The 27611-nt window shown below is 39.0% G+C and overlaps 2 protein-coding genes across 4 annotated transcripts in view; one reads left to right on the plus strand and one right to left on the minus strand.

Moving 5' to 3' along the window:
* Positions 1-27611, plus strand: part of MAPKAPK5 (MAPK activated protein kinase 5) — a 31972-nt gene that overhangs the window by 2353 nt on the left and 2008 nt on the right. The window contains exons 2-13 of the mRNA XM_010969632.3: positions 8339-8412; positions 8889-8964; positions 9687-9784; positions 11710-11818; positions 13255-13344; positions 14092-14187; positions 19032-19112; positions 21628-21815; positions 23693-23813; positions 25735-25865; positions 26112-26227; positions 27268-27372. Of these exons, the coding sequence (XP_010967934.1) occupies positions 8339-8412; positions 8889-8964; positions 9687-9784; positions 11710-11818; positions 13255-13344; positions 14092-14187; positions 19032-19112; positions 21628-21815; positions 23693-23813; positions 25735-25865; positions 26112-26227; positions 27268-27372 (1285 nt within the window). The remainder of the gene's footprint in view (positions 1-8338; positions 8413-8888; positions 8965-9686; positions 9785-11709; positions 11819-13254; positions 13345-14091; positions 14188-19031; positions 19113-21627; positions 21816-23692; positions 23814-25734; positions 25866-26111; positions 26228-27267; positions 27373-27611) is intronic.
* TMEM116 (transmembrane protein 116) overlaps positions 10039-27611 on the minus strand; it is an 85311-nt gene continuing 67738 nt past the window's right edge. The window contains exons 12-13 of one of the 3 annotated variants that reach the window (XM_074356518.1): positions 22427-22529; positions 10262-10395 (exon numbers count right to left, since the gene is read on the minus strand). In XM_074356518.1, the coding sequence (XP_074212619.1) occupies positions 22440-22529 (90 nt within the window). In that variant the 3' untranslated portion in view covers positions 10262-10395; positions 22427-22439. Of the gene's footprint in view, positions 10396-22288; positions 22530-27611 lie in introns of those variants that run through there. The other 2 variants (XM_074356517.1, XM_074356519.1) reach the window with 2 other exon arrangements.

Below are 27611 nucleotides of genomic sequence, written 5' to 3' on the forward strand. Positions count from 1 at the left end.
TGTAGTCATTGATTTGCTTTTCTGAGGCTGTCCCTCATTTGGTGAGAACTGAGACCTCTAGAATTCAGCTGGAAAAGCTATTTTCCTGGGCTCTCACCACAGCACTTAAACTTCTGTTGCCTGACTACCTGAGAGCCAGCTGATTGAACTTGAAGATCTCATCCTATTACTCTTAAAGATCTCAGGATAAGGCCAACTGACTACAACCAGAGGCTCTGTCTTCTCATTTCTGTCTCTGCTCCCATAGCCCCATGACTTCACTACTCCCAAGTCACTTAGCTAAACCTGGATAACGAGTATGCTGGGATTAGAGAGTCACACATTTGTTTTCTATTGTACATGGCAGAGTTTCAATATCTGATGAATTTAATGAAAATTCATTTCCTTAGTTTTAAAAACATTAAAAGATTGCAGCTATAATTTACATACCATGAAATTCACCCAATCTAAGCGTGCAAGTCAGTAATTTTTAGTAAATTTATAAAGTTGTGCATCTATCCTCACAATCCAGTTTTAGAATTTTTCCATCCCCCTGGAAAGTTCCTTCTGCCTCACTCTAGTCAGCCTCTACTCCAAACTTCCCACCCCAGACAACTGGTCTGCTTTCTGTCACTATTATTTTGTCTTCTCTAGAAATTACAAATGATTGAAATACAATATGTACTCATGTGTTTGGCTTCTCTTATACTTTTGAGGCTCAATCCATGTAAGTGCATGCACTAGTAGTTCATTCCTTTTTATTGTTGAGGAACTTTTATTGTTTCTCCTTTCCCAGTTGATGGACATTTAGATTGTTTCCAGTTTTTAGCTATTATGAATAAAATGATAAGTAAAACTTGTCCATACAAGTTTTTGTGTGAACACATGTTTCATTTTCTTCTGGGTAAATACTTGGGTGTGGAATTACTAGGTAGTACGGTAAGTTTGTGTTTAACTATTTAAGAAACTATGAAACTTTTCCAAAATGGAATTGTTTCAGGACCATTTGTTAGAAACACTGTCTTTTGCTTCTTGAATTACCTTTGTTGAAAATCAGATGATAATTGTATGAGTTTCTTTCTGGTTTCTCTTTTCTGTTTCATTGATCCATATCATCTTCCTTATGTCAGTGCCACAGTGATGTGATTACTGAAGTTTACAGTAAGTTTTCAAATTGGGTAGTGTGAGAACCAACCTGGCTTTTCTTTTTAAAAATTAAGTTGGCTATTCGGGTTCTTTGTATTTCCAAATAAATTTTAGAATCAGCTTGTCAAAATCTACAAAAAAAGTGTGCTGGGATTTTGACAGGGATTCCATTGAATCTGTAGGTCAATTTGAGGACAACTTGCCATCTTAACAATACTGTCTTCTAGTCCAAAATATGGTATGACTCTCCATTCTTTTTAAGGCTGTCCTCTTTCTCTCATCAATGTGTTTGTAGTTTTCAGTGTATATAGCTCTTGCACTTCTTTTGATAAATTTATTCCTAAATATTTTATTCTTTATACTATTAAGAATAGAATTGCTTTCTTAGTTTCATTTTTTGGATTTTTTGTTGCTCGTGTATAGAAATATGGTTGATTTCTGTATTTTGATTTTGTGTTTTGCATCTTTACTATGTTTTGCTTATTCTAGTAGGTTTTTTTTTGTAGGTTCTTTAGGATTTTCTACATATATTATGTCTTCAGCAAGTAACATAGTTTTATTCTTCCTTTACAGTATGTATACTTTTAACTTCTTTTTCTTACTTATTTCATGGGAAGAACCTCAGGTACAATGTTGAATGAAAGTGGCAAAAGTGGACATTTTGCCTTGTTTCTGATCTCAGGGAGAAAGAATTTCCAGACTTATCACTAAGTAAGTTTTTTTGTATATGTTATTTGTCAAATTGAGTTTCCTTCTATTCCTTGTTTGCTAGGAGTTTTGTTTGTTTGTTTGTTTTTGTTTTAAATCAGAAATAGATGTTGGATTTTTGTTAAATGCTTTTTCTTCATCTATTGAATCATATGGTTTTTGCTTTTTATTTCTAATATGGTACATAATAATATTAATTGATTTTCAGATGTTAAACCAATCTTGCATTCTTGATGTAAAACCATCCTTTTATGTTTCTTTTTAAAAAAAATTTGGGGGGGCAGGGGAGGTAATTAGGTTTATTTTTTTAGAGGAGGTCCTGGGGATTAAACCCAGGATCTCCTGCATGTTAAGTATGCACTCTACCACTTGAGCTATACCCTCTGCCCCCTTATATGTTTGTTTATTTAGTTTGCTAATAACTTGCTGAGGATTTTTGCATCTGTAGGCATGAGAGAGATAGGTCTATAGTTTTCTTATGATGCCTTTGTCCAGCTTTGGTATGAGGGTAATGCTAGTAGCTTCATAGATGAGTTGGGAAGTATGCCCTTCTCTATTTTCTGGAAGAGTCTGTAGAGGATTGGTATTATTTAATTAAATCTGTAGTTCTCAACAAGGAGCAGTTTTTGCCTCTCATGAGACATTTGGCAGTGTCTGGAGAAATTTTTGGTTGCCACTACTGGTAGGCATCTAGCAGGTAGAGGCCAGGAATGCTGCTGAACATCCTAAAATGCACAGGACAGCCTCACAACAAAGAGTTGTCTGGTTCAAAACGTCAGTGATGATGCTGAGGTTGAGAAACTGCTTTAAATGTTTGGTAGAATTTGCCCCTGAAGCCATATGATCCTAGACTTTGTTTGGTGGAAAGATTTTTCAGTGTTAATTCAGCTTCTTGTTATAGGTCTATTCAGCTTTTCTGTTTCTTTTTGAGTCAGTTTGGGAATTTGTATCCTTCTAGGAATTTGTCTCTTTCATCTAGTGGTCTAATTTGTTGGCATGAAGTTGTTTATGGTATTTCCTTATAATGCTTTGATTCCTTTCAGGTTTACTGTGATAACCCTCTTTCATTCCTAACATTTATAATTTGTATTTCTTCTCTTTCCCAGTCACTCTAGCTAAAGTTTTGATAATCTTTCAAACAATCAGCTTTTGGTTTTCATTGATTTTTCTCTTTTCTGTTTTCTATTTTATTGATTTTTGCTCTACTTTTTATTTATTATTTCTTTGTGCTTGCTTTGGGTATAGTTCTTCTGGTTTTTCAAGGTAGAAGCTTAGGTTATTGATATGTGATCTTCCTTTGTTATAGATGCATTGTTAGCTATAAATTTCCATCTAAACACTGCTTTAGCTGTAGCGCATCCATTTTAGCTGTGTTTTCATTTTCCTTCAGATCAAACTGTTTTCTAATTTCCCTTGTTATGTCTTCTTCATTGGTTATTTAGAAGCATGTTATTTAATTTCTACATTAAAAAAATTTAGGTTGGTTTGTTTGTTTGTTTGTTTGTTTGTTTGTTTATTTATTTATTTATTTATTTATTTATTTATTTAACGGAAGTAGTGGGGATTGAACCCAGGACCTTGTGCGTGCTCTACCACTGCACTGTACCCTCCCCCCATGAATTTCTACACATTTTAAAATTTCCCAGATTTCTTTCTGTTGATTTATAGCTTAATTCCATTATGGTTAGAAAATTTTATGTAATTTTAATTTTCAAAAGTTTATTGAGACTTAAGATCTCACATGTGGTTTATCCTGGAGAATAGCCCATGAGCACTTGGGAAGAATACATATCTCCTCTTGTTGAATGGAGTTTTGTAGATGACAGGTCAAGCTGATTATAGTGTTGTCTTCTACGTCCTTGCTGACTTTCTAATTTTTCTGTTATTGAGAATGGGGCTATTGAAATCTCCAACTATTATTTTTGAATTGTCTATTTTCCCCTTAAGTTCAGTCAATTTTTGCTTCATGTATTTTTGAACTCTGTTGTTGGGTGCATGCATCTATATTTATAATTGTCATATCTTCCTGATGAGTTGACCTTTTTATCATTATAAAAGGTGCCTCTCTTTCTCTATTAACACCTCTGTTTTAAAGTATATTCTGTCTGTTGTTGGGTATAGCTGCTCCAGCTCTCTTTTGGTTACCTGTGGTATGTCTTTTTCCATTCTTTTTTTTTCTTTTTTTTTTTTATAGTAGTAAAGTAAATATAACATAAAATTTACCGTCTTAATCATTTTTACATATATAGATCAGTGGTATAAAATATATTCATAATGTTGGGCAACCATCACCACCATCAATCTCCATAATTCTTTTCATCTTGTAAAACTGAAACTGTACCCATCAAAAATAACTCCCCATTGCCTCCTTCCCTCCAGCCCCTAGCAACTGCCATTCTACTTTCTGTCTCAGATTTGACTACTCTGAGTACCTCATATAAGTAGAAGCATATTGTATTTGTCCTTTTGTGACTGGCTTATTTCTCTTAATGATATCCTCAAAGTTCATCCATCTTATGGCATAATGCAGAATTTCCTTCCTTTTTAAGGGTGAATACTATTCCATTGCATGTGTATCCCACATTTTGCTTACCCATTTGTCCCTCTGTGGGCACTCAGGTTGCTTCCATGTTTTAGCTATTGTGAATAATGCTGCTTTGAACATGGACACAGAAATATCTCTTCAAGATCCTGCTTTCAGTTCTTTTGGGTTTATACTTAAAAGTGGAATTCCTGGATCATATAGTCTTTCTATTTTTAAGTTTTTGACGAACTGCCATGCTGTATTCCACAATGGCTATACCATTTTACATTTCTACCAACAGTGAACAAGTATTCCAGTTTTCTCCATATCCTCTCCAATGCTTGTACTTTCCTGTTTAAAAAAAATTTTTTTTTTATAGTGGCCATCCTAAGGGGTTCAAGGTGATAGATATCTCATTGTAGTTTTTTTTGTTGTTGTTGTAGTTTTGATTTGCATTTCCTTAAAGATTATGACATTGAGCATTTTTTCATGTGCAATAGGCCATTTGTGTATCTTTGGAGAAATGTCTGAATCCTTTGCCCATTTTTTGAATCAGGTTGTTTGGGTTTTTTGGTTGTTGTGTTTTAGGGGTTCTCCATACATTCTGGATATTAATCCCTTATCAGATACATGATTTGCAAATATTTTCTCCCATTTTGTGGGTTGCCTTTTTTACTCTATTAATAGTGTTTTTTGTCACAAATCCAGTGCTGTGTAACCCTTGCCCTGTGTTTTCTTCTAAGAGTTTTGTTGTTTTAGGTCTTATATTTAGGTCTTTGATCCATTTTAAGTTAATTTTTGGTATATGGTTTTATGTAAGGTTCCAACCTCATTCTTTTGCATGAGGATATCCAGTTTTTCCAGCACTATTTGTTGAAATCATTTTTTTTTAACTTCTTTGCATCTTTGAATCTAAAGTGTATCTCTTATAGATAGCATAGTTGGATCTTTTAAAAATCTAGTACATACTATTATTTACTTTTCACTGTATTATTTTTATTTTTATATTAGTTATAATTACATTTATTATTTATTTTTCTTTATTATTTTGTAAATATTGTTATTTATAAAAACTGGCAATGGATAGGTCTGCCTGTGGGTTGTAATTTGCCGACCTTTGGTCTAGAAGGATTCTCAAGAATTACAGTTGACTCTTGAACAACACAGGTTTGAACACACTTATATGTGGATTTTTTTTCAATAAATACGTACTACAGTATTAAATGATCTGTGGTTTGAATATATGGATGCGGAACCACAGATATGAAGGCTGACTGTTAAATTATATGTGGATTTTTAACAGTGCAGGGGTCAGTATCCCTAAGCTCCTGTCTTGTTCAAGGGTAAACTGCACTTCATTCCATGTATCTATATCCTTATTTAAAGCAGCAAATAGATTTCTTAAGCAGAACTCAGTCAATGTGTTTGTCACTGATGCCTTTGAGGTAGTTTGTAATTTTCTTCGGTAGAGTATCTACATTGACCCATGCCTTTCTACCTTCTCTTAGTCATTAAAATACGTGAGAAAATAGGCCATCTACACATAGAAGAGTTGACTGGTGTGAGACTGTTACTTCTTTTGCCCAGCTAGGCTTGGTGAATTCTTAGCACTGGTTAGTGTTTATGGCACTATCAACAAAGGTGCAAGAATTAAATCTGGGAAAGAGGACAAGAGACCTAAGAAAAATGGGGTTCAGAAGTTAGGGCTGTAGACATTTGCAGCAACATGGATGGACTTAGAGATTATCATTAAGTGAAGTAAGTCAGACAGAGACAAATACATGATACCACTTATATGTGGAATCTTAAAAAAATCATACAAATGAACTTATTTACAAAACAGAAATAGACTCAGATACATAGGAAACAAACTTATGGTTACCAAAGGGGAGAGGGGGGGTAGGGATAAATTAGGAGTTTGGATTAACATATATACACTACTATATATAAAATAAAGAACAAGTATCTACTATGTAGCACAGGGATATTCAGTATCTTGTAATAACCTATCATGGAAAAGAATCTGAAAAAGAAGGTATATATATGTATAACCCGAATCACTCGGCTGTACATCTGAAACTAACAGAACACTGTAAATCAAATATACTTCAACTGAAAAACAAAAGAGAGAATCGGGGCTGTGGAGAGTCCTGGCGGTGCCTCTCTTACCTTCTGCAAAGCCAAGTGTCAAAACTCCAGTCAGAGCCTCTATAATTCTTGGCTGTCCATTAGGTAGAGTACCATCTTAATAAGCACCAGTGCAGTGAGGAATCTGCTCTAATATTATTTTTACAACCCAGAACTGGACATATGAATAGTCCTTTGATCTGCTTATAACAAATAATTCTATAGAACAAATCTCTCTGTTCCACTGTGTCTCCTATGAGTGTGTATTTCCATTAGAGTTGAGAGGAGAGGCTTGGCAAATGATTTTACTCTACCAGGAAGCACTGACTGCTCTAATTCCCTCTTTCCCAATTCTACATTCCTCTCTGTCTTCTCAAATACTTCTAAATCAAGCTGGCTAGGCAGTGGAAACATGAAGGAGGTAGACAGGTCAAGCAGATAGGTTTGAATTCTGTTTAGGAGATGGTGAGTAGAGACAAAGCCTGGAACCTCCCTAACTGGGCAGGATTCCTCCCTAATCTTCAATGCCTGGGCAGTTATCCTTTATAGTCAGAATGATGCTGGGGAAGAGGCCAGAGTCATAGATTCTAGTCTTATCAGTGCCTGTAACTCACTAGGTGACCTTCACAAGCCGCTTAACCCTGTTGTACAGTTTTTCAGAAGAGAGTTTGTGTAATGATTTTAGTGGTCCCTCCCAAATCAATATCCCACCATCACCTGGCTTTAGTCCACCTTTCTAGCAATTCATTACATAGTTATTGAGCATTTACTATATGATAGGAAACTTTATCAAGAACTGGCAGCAGAAAGGTGTGCGGATGAATGCTCTTCTAAGCTCGTTTTATACATTTGCATATTCATTGGACAGAAGCTCTGTTTTCATCTCTGAACTTAGCCTGGCATCTGGCACTTACTAACTGCTCAATGAATTTGTGTTACATGGACAAATAAATATTCCATCCCTATACTTGGGAATCAGGATTCTGGTGCTAATAATTGCTTATCCGATTTTCATTGCAAAAAAAGCAGTTTGAAAGTCTCATGAGTTTGGTCTGCAGTTGGTTTCCTATTCTACCTGTAGAACCCTGAAAAATGAATTTTAGGCTACCACAGTTTAAATATATGGCTTTCTTACCTAAAAACATATGGCAACAGAAGCTCAATATATAGTGACTAGACAGGAATTCCACAAAAACTTTAATTGAAACTGTAGAGGCTCTATCTGGAACTATGAAAGCTATTGGAAACTATTTTAAAAAACTATAAAAATATAGTTACACAATGCATATGACAGAGTATCTTTGTACTCAAAATAGTGCTGTTGAAAACTAGATAAATTTACTGATATTTACTACTATTTTACTTGAAGTTTTAAGCCTCAGTTCATTCAGTTATTCCAATTTGATCAACTTGTTCAAGGATATAGGCCCCTGTATCCACAGCAGCATATATCAGACCAGTCTTTCTAGAATCTCAGAAAATACACTTGACCGTTTGAGCGAATAAGTATTTATTAGTGAAGCATTTTGAAAGAGTATCTTCCTCCCACATTTCAGGAAAAAAAAAAAAACCCACAATGAGTATTTACTCAAATGGATCTTGCAGATGAGATGAAGAATTTCTTTTTATCGTAAAGTTTTTGCTTTCCCCCTTTTTGGAAAACAATGCCTAACCTAGTGTAGTCATTTAGGCAAAATGTCTGATTATAAAGCCCTACACAAAGCTCCGCTTATCAGTGTCTTTCAGAAGATGAGTTGTTGAGCATGAATGTCTTCTGTTATCCTACTTCTGCTTAACTATTCAGCTTTTTAATTGGAGAATCATTTTCTGCCCCCTCCACTTTTATTTTAATAGGAAACCTCCATTTTAGAAGAATACAATATCAATTGGACTCAGAAGCTGGGAGCTGGAATTAGTGGTCCAGTTAGGTAAGAGACCTATGTGCAAACTATGACAAAATTCTAAAAAGGGCCATTTGAAATACATCTTAAGTTAGAAGCCTCAGATGTGTCAGATTTGTGAAATAGCCTTAATTTAACAAGTAGAAGTATTTATGATAGGCTTTTTTCATCTATTTAGAAATATATGTAAGTGACCGAGTCACATGGTCTGTAACAGAATAATTTAAGATGTCGACACCGTGGAGCTCCTGTGTGAGTCACTTGTAGCCAGCAGAGGCCATTTTTTCTATCTGGGCCAACCTCAAACTGATTCACATGGCTGAGGCCTTGAAGGGTGGGTGAGATGCCTTTCTGCCTTTCCACCTGCTAGCCCTGGGGGCAGGTTGTTCTGATGTGCCTGGACATATTTTTGATTAGAAGTACAGTTCTCAGAGAAGAACTTGTTAAATTAGTTTTCACTGTAACATAGGTGATTTCTGATTGAATTTCTTCTCTAAATCTAGAGTCTGTGTGAAGAAGTCCACCCAAGAACGGTTTGCACTGAAAATTCTTTTGGATCGTCCAAAAGCTAGAAACGAGGTATGGTCCTTTCTCTCTCGCCTTGACTTGCCTAAATATTTGAAGTGCCCAAGAGTTTTTTTTTTACAAGTAAGGCAGCTTCCTGGGGACAATACAGAGATGCACAAGGAATTTTATGTTCATACTTATTCCTTTTCCCTATTCATGCTATCATTATAAAGCAGTCCTGCATCCATCAACACCAAAAGCTGTTAGTAGAGTTTTGCTTCCTTTCAACCACCTTTCGTTCTTTTTCAATTAATGTGATTTTTGACCCTGAAGTATTCAGGTTTCTATTTAGTTTTTGCTTATTGGAAAAGGTCCTTGAAGAGTAGGGGTAAAATAGTTCAAGGAAGGTTCTGGTTAATATTGTCTGAAAGGGTGCCACAGGAGAGCTCTGAGGATGTGTTTTAAATTATTTGGATGTGGTGATGTTAATAATACGCAATGAAGGACTTATTCTTTTGTTCAGAGATACATGATAATTTCTGAAATAAGAGGAATTATAGGTAGGATAGTACAAAGTAAATCTGTTGGTGAGGTTTTTCCATGGAAAGAGCATTAAGGAGGTAATCTGTGTATGAAAACACTTTTTTTTTTTTCATCATTCCAGGTGATAAGTTTTTTTTTTTTTTTACTGTATTAGGCTCATCCTCAGGCCTAGTGTGGTCAGTTTGGGGACGTTTTGAGAGAAAATATTGGCATGCCGTACATACAGAAACATTTCCTCTGTTCTCTTTAAGGTACGTCTGCACGTGATGTGTGCCACGCACCCAAATATAGTGCAAATTATTGAAGTGTTTGCTAACAGTGTACAGTTTCCTCATGAGTCCAGCCCCAGGTAAGACTACACGGGGTTATTATCACATGCCCACCTCTACATATGTAAGTCAAAGTGTAGTGGGGTCGTCTGCTCTTTTGTGCCTTCTTTTTCTCTCTTCCCTCCCTCTCTGCCTGTCTCCCTTCCTTCCACTTTCTCTTTCTCTCCTTTACTTTTTACTTTGGAAATTTTCAAATATTTTTAAAAGACAGAATTATGTAGTGAATCCCCAATATGAATGAAAAATACTGCCTGCCATATCAGTAAATAGTAAATAAAGGATGTTGCAGCCATCAAGCCATCAGATTGCAGCTGTCCCCCCTCACCCCCACTATGGTGAGCCTTGAGGGAACTCAGGATGGAAAAGCAAGGGATACTGGCCCTCTATAACTAAGGTACATGTCAAAGGAATGATTTCAGTGAGTCCAGACTCTTGCATTTTCCCATACATAGAAAAGCACTAAATTCCTTAACTTGAGATATCTGGTTTTCTTTAATTAACAGTATTCTTTTGATGTTGTGGTCTTTGTTGCAAAAACTCCTATATATCCTGGCTCCTCCCTTACCTCTTCCGAGCAGTCCCTTAGGGCCATCTGAGAGGCTGTTTCCCGGGCTTGAAGTCCTCTGAAAGCCTGCAAATAACACATAATTCTCAACTTTTAGGTTGTGCATTGTTTTCAGTTGACACCAAGTACCCATCACCCACCCTCAGCAGTTAACAACTCAGTTGCCAATCTTACCCCACCCACTCTCCTGAGCCCCTGATTATTGTGATTATTTTCTCTTTTAGAAAAAGCATGCAAGATGGAATTAAATGAGATTCTATTTCAAATTAGCAAAGGGGATCAAATATATTCTAGGCAATGTCTTAGAAGCTGACATGGCATAAAGGCCCTTCCTTATTGCTTAGTCTGACATTCCTTTTCAAGGAAGAAGTCAGCATCATTCTTTTTTGCCTCCAAATGTTGGGTGGAATTCTAAGTCTTCCAGGGAATTCAAAGTTTAAAAAGTTATGGTTTCTGTTGGGGGGTGGGGTGCTGAGATATAAATCTGTCATCATAGCAATGTGATAAGTACCAAGGAGAGGCATCCATAAAATATTTTGAGCTACAAAGGAGGAGGGCTGCTCTCTGTTGGCTGGGGGAGGCAAAGTGTCTCACAAGGTAGTTATGTGGGGACTAGGACTTGAAGTGGGTGGGTAGGAGTTTTCCAGGTGGAAAAAGAAGATGAATTTGTAAAACAAATGGATAATCAGATGATTATTTATTAAAACTATGCTCTGTTGGTGAAAGCATTTGGATGCAAGCTGGAAGCATTTATATCAAATAATGGTAACCAAAACTCAGATTTTTCTTTTTGACAACATGAGAATTTTTGCTTTTATTTAATGGCTGTGTAACTCTATCCAGCTGTCTTGCTGGGCATGCTGTGGGTCATATGGAAAACTAGTGGAGTAGGGGTGGGGAGTAGAGAGAGGGAAACACACACACACACACACGCACACGCACACGCACACGCACACGCACACACACACGCCAAAATAGCCCAACCAAATGACTTGAAATTCATGTCCCACACAAAGTCATATTCTATTTTCAATATACTTTCAGTCTAGCTTCCCTAAAATACATATACAACACATGTCACTTAAAAAAACACCTCCCGCTCTTTAACATCTAGCAATAACAAGTTAAGTATAGTATCTTCGAAAGGATCATTGCCTTCAAGACTAATTCTTTTACTTTCTTTTAGCTTCTTAGAAACTTTTGGGTCAGGGATATTCCTTACTCATAGTGACTAGCTGGTAGTGACAAGGGGTCCAACCCAAAGGGGCTTGGTAGCTTAGGACGTAGTTACACACTTTGTAGATAGGCATCTAGGTTAGCTACTTGATGTTTCAGTTTTTTTTTTTTTTTAACTTAACAAAATCAAATGCTTTCAAACAGGGCTCGACTCTTAATTGTAATGGAGATGATGGAAGGGGGAGAGCTATTTCACAGAATCAGCCAGCACCGGCACTTTACAGAGAAGCAAGCCAGCCAAGTAACAAAGCAGGCAAGTTAACCCCGGGTACCAATCAAACTGCCAACGGTGTTGGTTAACAAGCACAATTTCATTGGGGGGAATAAAAGAAAGCTTGAAGAAAAGCTCTATTTGATCTCTCATTGCCTGCTTTGTTATGTAATTAGAAAAGATGCCTTGACAGAAGGAATGTGACCTCTTTATGCTCTGAGGAGGGATTGTATTCATAAGTGGTTGTCAACTGTTTGCCTATTATAAGATTTAAATAAGCTCTGGAGGGAAGGTAATTTTAACAACTTTTTAGACTGTAGATAATCTTTATAATTATAGCTTCCAAGCACTGTTATTGGACTTTGAGATAAAATGCTGCGGATACTACCTAAAAGATTGTATGATGTAAAAATATGTTCTAAGACAATTGTATATAAGATAACTTTTTGCTTATGGGTCACCTTTCCCTCATCAGATTTTAATAGGATTCTAAGGCCTTTGTAATTATGGGTTACTCCTGGTTATGTTTTATTTTGACATCACATTTTATTGCTAGAGGAATGATTTACATCATAAACAATGCTAGGAATCCAACTGGAAATAACTTCTTGAGGAGATGAAAAGCTGAATCCTCAAGGTTTATCTTCAGGCCAAGCAAGCAAAGCAAAGAGGCTGGACACATGGCCCAACTGGTTCTTAATAAAAAAATTCTTCCAAAGTTTCCATGAGCCTCAAGCATTTTTGATGCCTCCTTTCTGGTAGGGAGGAACTGATACTTAGAATGCCAAGACAATTTCATACAGCATGTTGAAGAACAGATAGAATTTGTTCTTTTTAATTAAAAAAATTACAGCTTGTATTTTTCAAATATTAGGACTAAAGGATGAGCTCTGAGAATCTTATGTAAAACCAGACCCCTTCAAATCCACCTGAACAGGCAACATTTTCAAAAGTAGGATGGGCAAATTGCAACATCAGGTAGAAAAGTCCGTTCAGCTGCTTTCCGTTGTTCTTGAAGGCAGAGCTCGCAGTCGGGCTCCCTGGAGAGTGCAGGTCGCCACTGAGCCAGGCGTCAGTGCCACTGCCCGGCTGGGGGGGACCCAGGCCTGCTGAAGACTGCCTGGCCCAGTGTTCGCTCTGCAGTGCTTGTCACATCTCAGATGAACGGAAGTGGAAGCATTTAATTTTTCCCATTTCATACAGGATTTAACCATTGGGTTTAGCTGACAGAGAATTGTTTTACTGTTGTGTTTTTCTTTTTGTTTAACAAAATAAAAGCTGCAGTTAAACTAAGCTTAATTCATTTCTATTTCTTAGTTCCCAAAGTCTTACTTGACTTCTGCTTTAAAATTGAAAACTGACCACAGTCCTAACTGACTTAATAAAGATCATTTTTTAACATCCTGAGTTCTCTAAACCAGGGGCATTAAAGAGTTATCTTTTCTAAGATACAGTTGCTCCGTTATGTCCTTTTCCAGATAGCTTTGGCTCTACAGCACTGTCACTTGTTAAACATTGCGCACAGAGACCTCAAGCCTGAAAATCTGCTCTTCAAGGATAATTCTTTGGTGAGATGACTTGCTTTTCTGCATTTTAGTGCTGCTACTCTCAACGTAGTTCAGGAATGGTATGTAGGTGTGTTTGTGTTTGGAGTGCTCTGAATCCATGGTGAAGAAACTTTAGGCCAAAGAGCTTTAAGCAACTTATTTTTCCCACCTGTTCCCTTGCTAGAGGCTCAGAGAAATTGCACATACCCCAGCACTGATAATTTTGGATGATACTAATATGTATTTTTATGACTTAAGATTTTGGGGTATTATTTGGAGGGACTTTGGGAAGGGGCAGGAGTCTACATGCTGATATATATTACCTTGAAATTTAATAGTTGTGTTTGCTGTTAACCCTGACAAGGTGTGTTTTCCCCTGCAGCCCTAGCCTCATGCTTTGTGTCCCACCAAATAATCTGCTCTGGCTATCGCTATCGTGAAGCTGATGTTAAGGGTGAAGCACACCCTGCACTGATGAGAGATGGGCCAGCAGATAGGCCGCATTTGGCTAAGATCTTGATTTTAGTGCTGCTGCCTTTACAAGTTATAAAACAAGGCTGTGACTGGGTAGAAATTCCTTACTTCTGCATTACTAAGAACAGTTCCTAAATATAAATCATTATCTCCAGACCTGAGGACATGCTACTCATAGGCTCAGGTGTCAGCTAGAAACTCATGAGAGCTTAAGGTAACATGTCTTGCACCTGGATTTTCCTTTAACATTTTCCGAGACCTCTGGAGCAGTAACTCCCATTTGTTTTATTTCAGGATGCCCCAGTGAAGTTGTGTGACTTTGGATTTGCCAAAATTGACCAAGGTGACTTGATGACACCTCAGTTTACCCCATATTACGTAGCACCACAGGTAAGCATGTGCTATTTCTGCCATAGATGTATCATCAAGCTGCCTATAGACTCATATTTCTCCCATTCCACAGCATAAGTAGGCATGTACTACAAATGGAAAGGGGAGAGCTCAGCTTCAGATACATATAGACTATGTAATTTGGTGTAGGCATTTTATTCTTTTAAAATCAATCTTATTGAGATATAATTAATACACAGTAAAATATTCTGATCCTAAGTGTAGTTTCATGAGTTTTGACAAACTCCTGCATGAACATCACCACAATCAAGATACAAAATATTTCCATCACTTCCAATGCTGTCTTGTGTGCTTTTGAAGTCATTCTGCTCCCAACTTAATCCTCTTAATTAAAACCAGTGATCTACTTTCTGTCATTATTGGTTAGTTTCACTTGCTGGAGAATTTTGTAAGAATGGAATTCATGTACCTTTTGTGTTCACTTCTTTGGCTCAGCATGTTTTTGAGTTTCATTCATGCTGCTGTGTGTATCAGTAGTTAGTTCCTTTTTATTGCTAAGTAGTTTTCCATCATATGACTAAGCCACATTTGTTTATCTGACTGATGACCATTTTGAGTTGTTCCCCGTTTTTGACTGTTATGAATAAAGCTGCTAGGAAATTAATTTACAGGTTTAAGGGGACATATTCTACCCCGGCTTGGGTACAGTATTTTTCCAAAATGGTTATACCATTTTATATATGCACCAGTAATGTACAGTTTCTTCACATTCTTATCACCACCTCATCATGTTTGTTAGTATTTATAATTTTAGTCATTCTGGAAAGTATGTGTTACTTCATTATGGATATAATTATAGCATTTTCCTGATGGCTACTGTTGTTGAATATTTTTTCATGTGTCTGTTGGCTATTCTGTTGTGAAATATGGGTACAACATTCTATTGTGAAGTATGGGTGCAAATCTTTTGCCCTTCTTTTGTTGTTGGTTTTATAATTGAGATAGAAAATTTTTTATTGTATTCTGAATACAAGTTCTTTATCATATATGTGTATTAATTTTTTACTGCTGCTGTAACAAATTGCCACTAACTTAACGACTTAAAACAACACACTTTTATTACCTTACAGTGTTGGAGGTCAGAAGTCTGAAATGGCTCAGGGTGTCAGCAGGACTATGTTTCTTTTGGAGGCTCTAGGGGACAATCCATTCCCTTGCCTTTCTAGTTTCTGAGGCCACCTGCATTCTTTGGCTTGTGGCCTCCTTCTCCATTTTCAAAGACAGCAGTGTAGCATCTTCCAGTCTCTCTCTGCCTCTGACCCTCGTGTCTCCCTCTTTTTTAAAAAAAATTGAATTACATTACAGTTTTGTCTAATTGAATTATTTTGCAGTTTTGTCAAAAATCAACTGACCATGTATGTGTGGTCTATTCTAGACTCTATTCTGTTTATTTGATATGTATGTCTGTCCTTAAAGCGATATCATCTGGATTACTGTAGCTTATTATTAACTCTTGACCTCAGATAGTGTAATAAGTAAAGTCCTTCAAATTTATTCTTTTTCAAAATTGTTTTGACTATTCTGGATCCTTTGCATCTTTCTACAAATATTAATTAATTAATTAATGTAATTAATTTTTGCAAGGAGGAGGTAATTAGGTTTATTTATTTACTTTTTCAGTGGAGGTAATGAGGATTGAATCCAGGACCCCTCTATGAATTTTTGAATTTAATTGTCTATAACAGAAAAGCCTCCTGGGATTTGATTTCATTTAATCTATAGATGAATTTGCAGAGAACTGACACCTTAACAGTATAAAGTCTTCTACTCAGTGAACATGGTGTATCTCTCCACTTATTTAGGTCTTTAATTTTTCTCAAAAATGTTTGTATTTCTTAGTGTGTAGGTCTAATACCTATTTTCTTATTTTTCTCTATATTTTATGTTTTTGGATGCTATTGGAAATGACATTTAAAAAATTTTTCATTTTCCAATTGTTTGTTATTAGTTTGTAGAAATAAAAATGAGTTTTGATCTCTTGGGTCCTGGAATCTTGCTAAATTCACTCATTAAGTCTAGTAGATTTTTTGTAGGTTTAAGATTTTCTACATACAAAGTCATGTCATCTGTGAATAAAAATAGTTTTACTTTGTTCTTTCTAGTATGACTGTCTTTTATTTCTTGTCCTTCCCTATTGTACTGGCCAGGACCACCTACTGAATATAAGTGATGTGAGCAGATGCCCTTGCCTTGCTCCTTATCTTACAGAAAAAATGTTTAGTCTTTCACCATTAACTGTTATGTTTTTTGTAGATGTCTTTTATCAGGTTGAGGAAATTTCATTTTGTTCCTAGTTTACTGAAAGGGAATGTGATAAATTTTGTCCAGTGCTTTTTCTGCATCTGTTGAGCTGATTATATATTTCTTCTTTTTTCTTTTGTTAATATGCTGAATTAATTGATCTTCGGGCATTATACCATTCTTAATGTTCCTAAGACAAATGCCGCTTAGTCATGATGATTGATTTGTTTTGCTGATATTTTGTTAAGGATTTTGTGTCTTTTAACAAAAGGGATATTGGTCCATAATCTTTTCTCATAATGTCTTTCTTTGCCTTGTTTCAGGTTATCAGGGTAATAATACTGACATACAATTGATTGGGAATTATGTCTTCCTCTATTTTCTGAAACAGTTTGTATAAGATTGGTATTTTGGAGTTTTCATTGTGGGTTTTTAATGATGTAATCAAATTTAAAATAGGTATAGATCTACTGAATTTTTATATTCTTGAGCTAGTTTTAGTAATTTGAGTCAAGAAATTTGACTATTTGTTTTTGAATTTATTGGCATAAAATTATGATAATCCCTTATTAACCTTTTAAATATTTTTAGGATCTGTAGAGATGGAGGTGAATAGTATTTATGCTGGAAGGGGGCTTGCTGCTTCTGCTGTTACTCCTGTAATGTGGGGGTAGGGGGGTTGGGTCATTCGCTCAGGAGTTGAGCTGAGTTTGAGCTTTGTTGTTGCTACTGTTACCTTTACTGTGCCACTGGCTTGAGATTCTTCTCTTGTTACCTTGTGCTTAGGGTAGGGGTTGGGGTGCCACAGGTTTTTTGGTGTTTTGGGTTTTTTTTTTTTTTTTTTTAATGTTTCTTCTCCACCTTCAGCTTTGGCATTGCCTATCTGCCGGTACCTCAGGGGGGTGTTTGCTTCGTAGTCTTTCTCCACCACTAGCGGTAGTCTGCTGTTACTACTTGGTGTTTGCTATCCTGGTGGAGGGTGGTAGTGGCGAGGGATGGAGAGGTATCTCTTTTCTGAACCAGCCTCTGTGTTGGGCAGGTCCTGTCTTCTTCAGTTTCATAAGTAGAAGAGCCCACAAGTGGATGTGAACACCTCTTGTTTCCATTGCTCCTGGGGGGTCTGCTATCCCCTAGTGCTAGCCCCAACTTTGCCTTTAGCAATTTGTTAAAAATTTAGCCAAATACTTTTTACCCATATGGCAGGCTATAATGCTTTCTCCTGGGCTCTGTCACAGATGAGCTAGTCTTTGCATGCTGTCTCTTCTTTGAAGGGACAAAGATACTTTGTTGCTTTGAGATCCCTGATGGATTCAAGAAAAGTGATGATTTTGTACTTTATGTGGTTTTTCCTTGCTGTTAAGGTGGGAGTAACACTTTCCAGCTCTCTACATCATAGACAGAAACAGAAGTCCCAGCAGTTTGATTCTGGTGTGAGTGTTTGTTTTTCCTGCTCGAGGTTTGTTGAGTTCCTTGGATCTGTCATTTTTTAGTGTTTACCAATTTAGGAAATTTTCAGACATTTTTTCAAATGTTTTTCTGCTTGTCCTCTCTGTGCCTCTTTTATGAGACTGTAGTCATATGTATGTTAGATCACACACAGCACAGAGGTTCTGATCTTTTTTTCTACCTATGCCTCACTCTGGCTGGGTTCTCTTGCTAGGTTTTCAATTTCACTACTCTTCTGCATTGTCTAATCTGTGAAGTTCCTCATTTCAGATTTATATCATCTGTTTCTCTTCTCGTTTTGTTAATTTTACCTGTAAGTACTGCAACATATTTAATAACTTATTTAATTCCTTGTCTGCTGATAGCATCATCTCTGTCAGGTCTGAGTCTGCTTTTTTTGATTGATTTTTCTTTCCTGGTTATAGATCCCATTTCCTGGTTCTGGATAACATGTTCCTGCTTCCTTGCATGTTTAATAAATTTTGTTTGGATGCTGGATGTTATAATATTATATTGGTGAATGTTTGAATTTTGTTGTCATTGAAGATTTGTGAAGATTGCTTTACAACAGCAGTGGGTCTGAGTGCAAGGCTGATGCATTCCCGCAGAGAGCTGCAGAATCCTGTCACCTTCAAGGAGCTGTGTGGTTTGCCAGTCTTGTGCTCCAAGGAGTCCCACTGCACATGACAATGGAGAGCTTGGCCAGGATGATGGTCCCGTGGGTGGCAGTAGTTACCTCCCTGGAGCACTTAACACCCAGGCCGCTGTGACCCTTACAGCCCTCCCTGGCAACAGGCCCCCCATGAACCTGAACCATTGGCCAGAACCAGTCTGCTTTTACAGCTGCATAGGGAATGCCCCCAGGAAAAAGTCGGTGATCTCAGATGCTTCAATGGGCAGGAAGAAGAGATAAGTCTCCTTCAGGGACTTTGATCTTCATGTCCTTGACCTAGGCAGACACACTGATAAATTGCTGATTATAAGAGAGAAAAAAGGTTTTTGAAAGTTTATGTAGAATTTTTTTTTTTAAATTGTTGATTGTTGACTACCCTCTTCAGCCTTCCAGCAGTCTATCTCAAGTTGCAGATCATTGGTGTGATTTTTAGTAAACTGTGCCCTTTCTATGACTGTGACAGGTACTGGAGGCACAAAGAAGGCATCAGAAGGAGAAATCTGGCATCATACCTACCTCGCCAACACCCTACACGTACAACAAGGTAGCAGAAGAGACACTTCTCTTCACCCCTCGGGTGTAGTCCCTCTTCTCCTATGAGGTGTTTGTGGCCCTTTGGGAAGGTGGTGAATTCCATTCTCGTCTCCTAATATTCCTGCCCAAGAGGCTGAAAGAAGCCACACATGCAGAAGAGTATTTGGAATTCAAGTTTTTGTCTGATGAAATATTAAATAAGATTCTTACCAATTTAGGTTTTGCAGCAGGAACCAAAGACGATGGTCACCTGGAGGTTTTTCATTTGGCTAGCTGGGTAGTCCACTGACCATATTTAAAAGATATGTTTGTCTTGCTCTTTTGAGGTGGAGACCATTTCAGAGAATATTCCTTGGCCATTTATGGTGCCCTTATTTCTAACCCCATAAAATACCCAACTTAGAACAGGGTCTAGTACACATAGTAGCAAGTATCCTTAAGTGCTGCATGGTACTATCACAGCTCTTAAATCTGTAGCCTGTGCATCAAACTTCTCTTTTCTAAAGTACAAGAGGTTTAGGGCTTCTTGAAACAGGTCCTGGAGGTCCCGGAGGTCCCGGAGTCACTGAGTAGATCAGAAAGAAATGCTGCTGCTCGGGGACTGAAGGTGATGTAGGTGACAGAGAGGGAGCTGAGGCTGGTAAAAAAGCAGGCCAGCTCTTCCTGGTCCCACACCTTACAGGGCCCTACATATTCCTAACTCACGCATGCACATGTATGCAGACACACACGCACACACACACATACAAATCAAAGAACACACAGGCTCCCACGGCACTCAGGACCCCCACTTGGCACTGGCACTGTGTGACTGGAACCCCAAACATCTGCTTTCACTGATTAACAGATTGACACTGTTCAGTCCCCAGGTAATCACTGCTCCACACTTAAAACCTTATAGGCAGCTGTGCCCTTAATAGAGTGAAGGTTTAAGGTGAGGGCTGTGCTAATTATAGTGTCTGAGTCAGAAATTGCTTCCTGCTTCCCCATGCAGGAAGGAATTGAGTGGTAGAAGCACTTGGCTAAGGGAGATTCATTTACTTGACACAGTCTTCTCAGCATGAACGCAGTGGATTCTTGTGTGATATATTATTTCCCAGTACTAGTTTTTTCTTCTCTTCCTGTTCCATTTTGTGAACCTAGGGGTGCTTGTGAATTAGCATGACACTAATAAAATTTACACACCACAGATGAGTAATATTTTTGAAATAATGAGTTCATATTACTTCTGAATGTGTATATATGTTGGTCTAGTTATAATCTTTATATTGGCAACTAAGAGAACACTGAATGCTACATTTGCAAGTAATTTTTAAATAAAAATAATGTAATAAGATGTAGTTAAATTTCCAAAAATTAAATAAATACATCAACCTAAATTGGGGGGGGGGCATTAGGCCAGGAGACTTGCTGTGACTCCACCACTGTTCAGCTGCATGATGTTGGCTGGTGCACTTAGTTTCTTTCACTCTTGACAGAGGACCTTAGAGGTGACGAGATCTCTGAAGTATCAGTTTCCTCATGTGAACTATTTTCCTCACTTGAACTATTTTTTAAGATTTCTTTTCACCACTGTAATTTTCTGATTATGTTCTATGGCATGAGTCATGTCATGTGTAAATATTTAGGAGTATGATGCCAAGATGTGGGTGAGAGCTCCTGAGACGCCTCATTTTCCAGGCTTCTCTCAGAGCAGCACACAGATGTGGTGTTAGGAACGTGTGGCCACAGCGACAGGCTCCGTGGGCTGCCTTTCTCAGGCAGACTCTGCTTTTGTCCTTTAATTCAGGAGAGGCTTGAGTTGAAGCCTCTAAGGACCCAGTGTCCAAGGCAGGTGGAGCCGCATTTAATTAAAATAGGAATCCTTTATTAATAATAGCACTGTGACTACAGGCCACGGAATCACCTTAATACCTACAGACATGGTAGTTGGTGGCAGTATCTTCCCCAAGAATGGTCTTGCAAATGGACACAGTGAGCCCTTTGTGGACAAAGGATTGCTTTTAGCCTCCCATTCTTCCCTCCAGAATGACCCAGAAACAAACCCCTGATCTGTGTCAAACTGCTTTGAGCCTTTACAAGATGACTTGTGCTATTTTATGGGGTCAGCCCACTTGTGTCTTAGCTGCTTTGTTCCTGCACCCTCAACCCTGCCCAGGTCGACAGAATACATGTTTCACAACCAGCTGCCTTACATCTATTACTTTCTGGCTGGGGACAAAGTATTCTACATCTGTATGCAGCAATCAGATAGCAGCTTGGGTCTAAGCAGTGAGAATAAAAGTGACTGTTTTACTCCAGGCTGCACTTGTATACATGGTGTGCATATACGTAGTGTTGATAGCACATAACAAATAAGACAGATTAGTTCTCTCAAGACTTGCTGTATCTCTTCCAGTCTCTGTTAAGTGATTATTGGTAATATCAGCCTGTGTATATCAGGGGTTTGTTTCTGGGTCAGTCCTAGGGGCTTTATTTTGGGGCTGTGCTTCTGCTGTGAATGACCATTTTCTTTTTGCTTTCAGAGCTGTGACTTGTGGTCCCTAGGGGTGATTATCTACGTGATGTTGTGCGGATACCCTCCTTTTTACTCCAAACACCACAGCCGGACTATCCCAAAGGATATGCGGAGAAAGATCATGACAGGCAGTTTTGAGTTCCCAGAGGAAGAGTGGAGCCAGATCTCAGAGATGGCCAAAGATGTTGTGAGGAAGTGAGTCCCTGGGCTGCTGGGTGGGGGAGGTGGTGGGTCACAAAGGACACTGGGTAGAGAAAAGTCCTTTGTTTCTCAGACATGCTCCTTCCCATTTTAGCATCAAAGAAATTTTTCCCCAGAGCCTGAGATGAGAGTTCTTACTGTCTACACCTCCGTGAAATTGGAGCTTTGCTCCCTCCTGTTGCATTCCTGGAATTTGTCTCCAGGGTTGAACCCTGGTCCCTTGGTAGTCATTGTATCTGTGAGCATTAATTCAGGAGCTTAAATGTTAAACCCCCTGGTGTATGCTTCTTGCATGAAGGCTAGTCATTTGGAATGGACATGATGCCTGGAATTGAACTGGGGTGCTAAGATGAGCACAGTGCTTTTGGCTTTTCACTCTGTGGCTGCTGTGGGAGTGTGTGATCGGTTGTGCAGGGTCTAGACCCCACCTGCAAGCCTTTGCACTGCTAGTTGGTTGCTCTGACATATATTAAGATGGAAAGACTTAGAAGAATTAGGGCTAGTGAGTGGATGAGGGAGAGTTGACATTCAGAGTTCTTTGGAGAAATTAGCATTAAGTAAGAAATCAGACCTACATTTGAGGTGTATTTGCTTTTTCTGCCTACCTGTGTGAGAGGCTCACTGTCTGCGACTTGGACACTGTTCTGGCATTCCTACTGCTTGGTCTTCATTGAGTAATTTCTCCTTCTTTGGTTTTAGTTTCTTCAGCTGTAATGCAGTAAAAATAAGCATTAAAGGGGCAGAACCTGGGAAATGTCTCCTAACAGTACAGCCATTTCCTTTGGAGATCACTCTCTTTCAGAAGTGAGCTTATCCTGTTGGTTAGGTATTTATGTATATATGTAAAAAAGAACTCGTTTCTAAAATATTCAAGTGAAAGTTTTTTAGGAGGGTGGAGGCAATGTTTAAATCATCCGTGGTCTTCCCATGCTATTTCCATGCTGTATTCTCAGCAACTTAGCCAAAACATCAATCTCCTCTAAGTGGTTCTTTGCAGTTCTATAGAATATATCTTTTGTCCTCAGAACAACATTATCTTATTTCAGCATTGGGGTTCTTTTCTAAACAATCCTTTCCTTAGAATCTGAAGCTGTTTGTTCACAATGATCCAAAAGTTTGCATAGAACCTGAACGAGCAAGTAGGCATGTTGTCCTGACTCTGATATTTGGAATGGAAGGCTGTGTATTTGGAAGGCAGTGCTGTAAAAGGCCCAGAGAATATGCTGGGGTGAGCTAGGAATTGCATAAGCATGAATGGACAAGATGTAAAGAATTATGATCAAAAAGTCAATGGTACAGAGCCATACATTAGGCTTAGAAGGAAATGCCATCTCCTCACAGATTAGATGTTTAGCTTTTGAACGTCTTTGGAATAAAGGGTTCATATCCTGCCATATGGTGACATCTAAGAGTTTTACTGCAAGTACCAACCTGGATTTTCAGAACTGCAAGGGTCCTCAACTAATTTTGCAGCCACTATCAGCCAAAAGAGCACTCTGAGTCCCTTTTGGAAATTATAGCCCACTGTCCTATAAACAATGGTCTGAAGATTCAAGGTCTTAGGAACTATAAGCCAAATTAGGATTACTTTACTAAACCTAGAACTCACTCTGAAGTATCACTGAATTACGCCTTTTCCTACCACTTTAACCTCAATTTGTTTAGTCTAGAAAGGACCACCTAAGGACACAATGCCCTCACAACTAACGGTTAAGGACAAGAACCCCACCCCTGTGCTGCAGATGGAAAGCCTAGGCTTGTTAGAGTTGGTAGAAAGTCGGAAGCTGGAGCTGGTTAGAGCCAGACCCAGGAACTTCCTGGCCTTCTGGAAGCAACTGTGCCTAGTAGCCCTGTTGGCTTTTTCTCCACAGGCTCTTGAAGGTCAAACCAGAGGAAAGACTTACAATCGAGGGAGTGTTGGATCACCCCTGGCTCAACTCAACTGAGGCCCTGGATAATGTGCTACCCTCTGCTCAACTGATGATGGATAAGGTTTTGAATGATGTTTATTCTGTTGGCCGAAAAGGCTATCTGGGGAAGGAATGCTGGGGTTTGACTCAGTGGCGGGTGAAAGGCAAAACAGCGCAGAGCACGCAGTCTTTCGCAGAGAAACATTTCTGATTTCCAGAAAATTAGGTCAGAAATAAAGAACTTCTTTCCATAGAAGACCAGATCAAGGCCTGACTATTTTCCATATTTGTAGTATGGGGTTTGGGTTTCCATATTTGTAGCATGGGGTTCAGGAATGAAGCTGGTTTGGATGAAGGGAAGTCGCTTAGGTTTTAGATATTGTTTAAGGTGGTAAATAGACATTCAGATGAATGAGCTGTGTGGTGTGGAATCAGTGTGGCTGAGGTAAAGGCACTGACACACACCTGAGTGTTACCCACTTTGAAGGATGGAGTTGAAGTGGAAGGAGTAAGAGAATAGGAAGAAAGGATGCTAAGACTATGGGAGAGAAAGGAGAGTTAGAAGGAACAGAGTTTTCTGTTATCTCTGATTTGTGTGCAGTTGTCTTCCTATTTCAGATATGCCCAGTAGTCCAGAAATGGTTTGTTCAGTCCGAAAAACCAAAGGATTACTTACATCCTATGTTTGTCAGCACTTGAGGGTTACAGTGTGGGTTTCCTCAAGATCCTGGAAATGAAGAAGTAAGACTGACTTCTGGAGTTACTTTTAAGACTAGTGCATAATGAAACCAAGTATGGATATGCATAATCTTCTTAATGAGGACAGGTAGCTCCTAGGCCTATAGAGTGGAACTGTAGTGTTGACAGTGCATTCGTATTTTTAAAGAATTGATATGGTCAAGATGCAGGCTGGTCAACTTGGGAGTGTAGGAAAAATGGCCACATATGCAGAAGCTGAATATTGTCCATCTAAGCTGTGCCTAGATGGAGCCTGTGTTCACGACCTTGAGCTGTTCCTATCTTTTTTGATTGGGCCATTGCTGATGAGGGGGAGATAGCCAAGGGTCCAGGGGCAAGTATGTAGCCAGGGCCAGTTACTATGGTTCCCTTAAGTGAGTTCCAACTGTTCCAGATCTAATTGCATGCTCACTAAGGAACGACTTTTTTGAACTGTCAAATTTTGCTGTTGAAATTCCAATAATACAGAAGTATATAAAATAAAGAGCCAAAGTTCCCTTTCATTCTCCTGCCTCAATCTCACCCTTCAGAGGTGAGGTGATCTATGGCTTCATGTATCCTTCCTGATTTTTTTCTAGGGAGATACATACACACTTTTCTAGGGACACACAGAATTTGTCCTTTTTTAAAAAATACAAAAATGAGATCTTCTTGTTCTTACAAAGCTTTCTGCTGATTCTCTGCCTTCCCTCATTGGTCCGCCCATAGTGAGAGGATGCACTGGTCATAAAGACAGACTTGAAGAGTGGTAGATTCATGACAGTTATTTCTCACTGTAAATTAATTGACTGGATTTTAGATCATTTTTTGAGGGTCTGCTGTGCTCAACATGTGAAATGGCTGGGGTTCTGAGCCATCAGGGCTGAGGTGACTGTCTACACCACAGGGGCAGTAAATAAATGCCAGTCAGGGAGGCTTTTCAGGCAGTAGCCTGCCAGCCTTTCGCCCGATGTACATGTATGCCTCTCTTTACATTTGCCCTTGCCAACAACTGAGCATGAGCTGTGTGAGTATTTCTTACTTGCATTTCTGTCTCCCCGCAGGGAAGAAGGGCTAGCTGTTGTGTGGCCCTTGGCTTGCCTGGTATTCCCTGGGCCCTGCTGCTCCATGGGGAAAAGTCCTCTGCCTAATCAGACTTTGTATACCCAGCATAATAGTGAAGTTGCCTTCTTAGTTCTTTGAGATTCTCCTCCCCACTTTCTTAGATTAGCTTTTTAGGTGCCCAGAAATGACTGTGAGAAACTGATGACAGTGTTTGCATTCAGGCGGTGGTTGCAGGAATCCAGCAGGCCCATGCGGAACAGTTGGCCAACATGCGAATCCAGGATCTGAAAGTCAGCCTCAAACCCCTGCACTCTGTGAACAACCCCATTCTAAGGAAGAGGAAATTACTTGGGTAACTGAGCTTATTTCTTTGATTCTTCCTCATGGCTGGTGTGACTGAGTGCAGGGTTCTGAAAGGTCAGCCAGGGGTCTGCCCTTTTTCTGCCTTGTAAGAAGGTGGAAAGGGTAACTTCTTTAAATAGCATCAGAAGTTGGAGATACTCTATAGTTATTTATCTGAAAAATCGGTTGCCTTATGTCTAGCATTAACATTTGTTGAGTCTCACCTTGTTATTATCTCTTTCCCATATTTTTAAAGCACCAAGCCAAAGGATGGTGTTTATATCCACGACCGTGAAAATGGAGCTGAGGATTCAAATGTTGCCTTGGAAAAGCTCCGAGATGTGATTGCTCAGTGTATTCTCCCCCAGGCTGGTAAAGGTTACATCATTTACGAATGGTCTGTGTGTGTCTGTGTGTGCGTGCATGTGCACATGACTTAAGGAGTGGTTTAGTTTGAATTTGTCTGTTTCATCTTTGTGTTAAAAGAGAATAAGTACCTTATATAAATTAGCCTGTGCCCACTGAAAAGAGTGGACAGTGGGAACTCAGAAATGTGGTTAAGTTCTTCTCCTCCTTTGGTTTCCTGTGAAATTTCTAGTTTGGGTTTAATTGCCAGTGTTGGGCACAGCATGTAATTTTTTGTTTTCTTAGTTTGTTAACGAGGTCACAGGATAGAGGCTGGAGAATGGAAGATGTGGACAGGGTCAAGGTTAGGGTGGGAAGGTCAGGCAGGTCGGGAAACATCATTTCCGGAGCCTTTATAGTACAAGGTTGCCATTGACTTGTGAATATAAAGAGAAGACCTCCCAAGTCCAGAACTGGCCCCTGCTGCTACTTGTCTCATGAGCAGAGTGTGACTTACACATGAGTCCTTTTAAATGAGAGCTTTCAGTATGCTCTCTCTCCACTTAATGGGGCGTGATGAGCTTTGCTCAGCAGATGAATGAGATGCTTCAAGTAGCAGGGTGGAAAACTGTTGAACTGACCGGTCTTCCTAGAGTCCTTGGGTTTTAAGAGAACTCACATAGAGTGCCTCAGGTAGCCTTCTAAAGGAAGAAACGAGCTTAGGAGAAAGAAGTTAGCCCACTCAGCCTTGTTCTCCTTCCCTCTCTTGGTCTCTTAGGTTAACCAGGCACTTTTGCTCAGCAGTAGTCTGATATTGCCTATTTCCCATCCCTCAGTGCTAAGACTGGGGGATTCAGAGGATTTGTGTGGGGCTTTCAGAGCAGAGGCATTCAGAGACCAGAAGCGGTCTACCTGTAATGTAGGGACTAGCAGCAACGACAGTGTCTGGTAAAGCTTGCACCTTTAACTGTCACTTCTCAGCAAACTGGACATCATATCCTTCCATATCTGACACTAAAATCCCCTAATGCTGCAGGAAAACACAACTTCTTCATCTTTATCAATAGGAGAGAATGAAGATGAGAAGCTGAATGAAGTAGTGCAGGAAGCTTGGAAGTATAACCGGGAATGCAAACTCCTAAGAGATACCCTGCAAAGCTTCAGCTGGAATGGTAGGAGCCTTGATTATGCCTTTCCTCCGGAATGCAGAGAAGCAACTATGTTTAGAACATGCAGGATCTCTAGGGGCTGAGCTGGGGCTGTTTTCAGGTGAGGTGGGGCCAGAGAGTGAGTGAAATGTTGTTGGGTAGGAGGCTAGCCCTTCACTAATTGCCCAGGCATATCTGGATATTTTGCTTGTTTTTCCAGAGTTCAAGTAAATTATGTGTTGCGGATTCATTGCTGTAGGGCC

Source organism: Camelus bactrianus, chromosome 32, assembly GCF_048773025.1.
Source record: "Camelus bactrianus isolate YW-2024 breed Bactrian camel chromosome 32, ASM4877302v1, whole genome shotgun sequence".
Lineage (NCBI taxonomy): Eukaryota > Metazoa > Chordata > Mammalia > Artiodactyla > Camelidae > Camelus > Camelus bactrianus.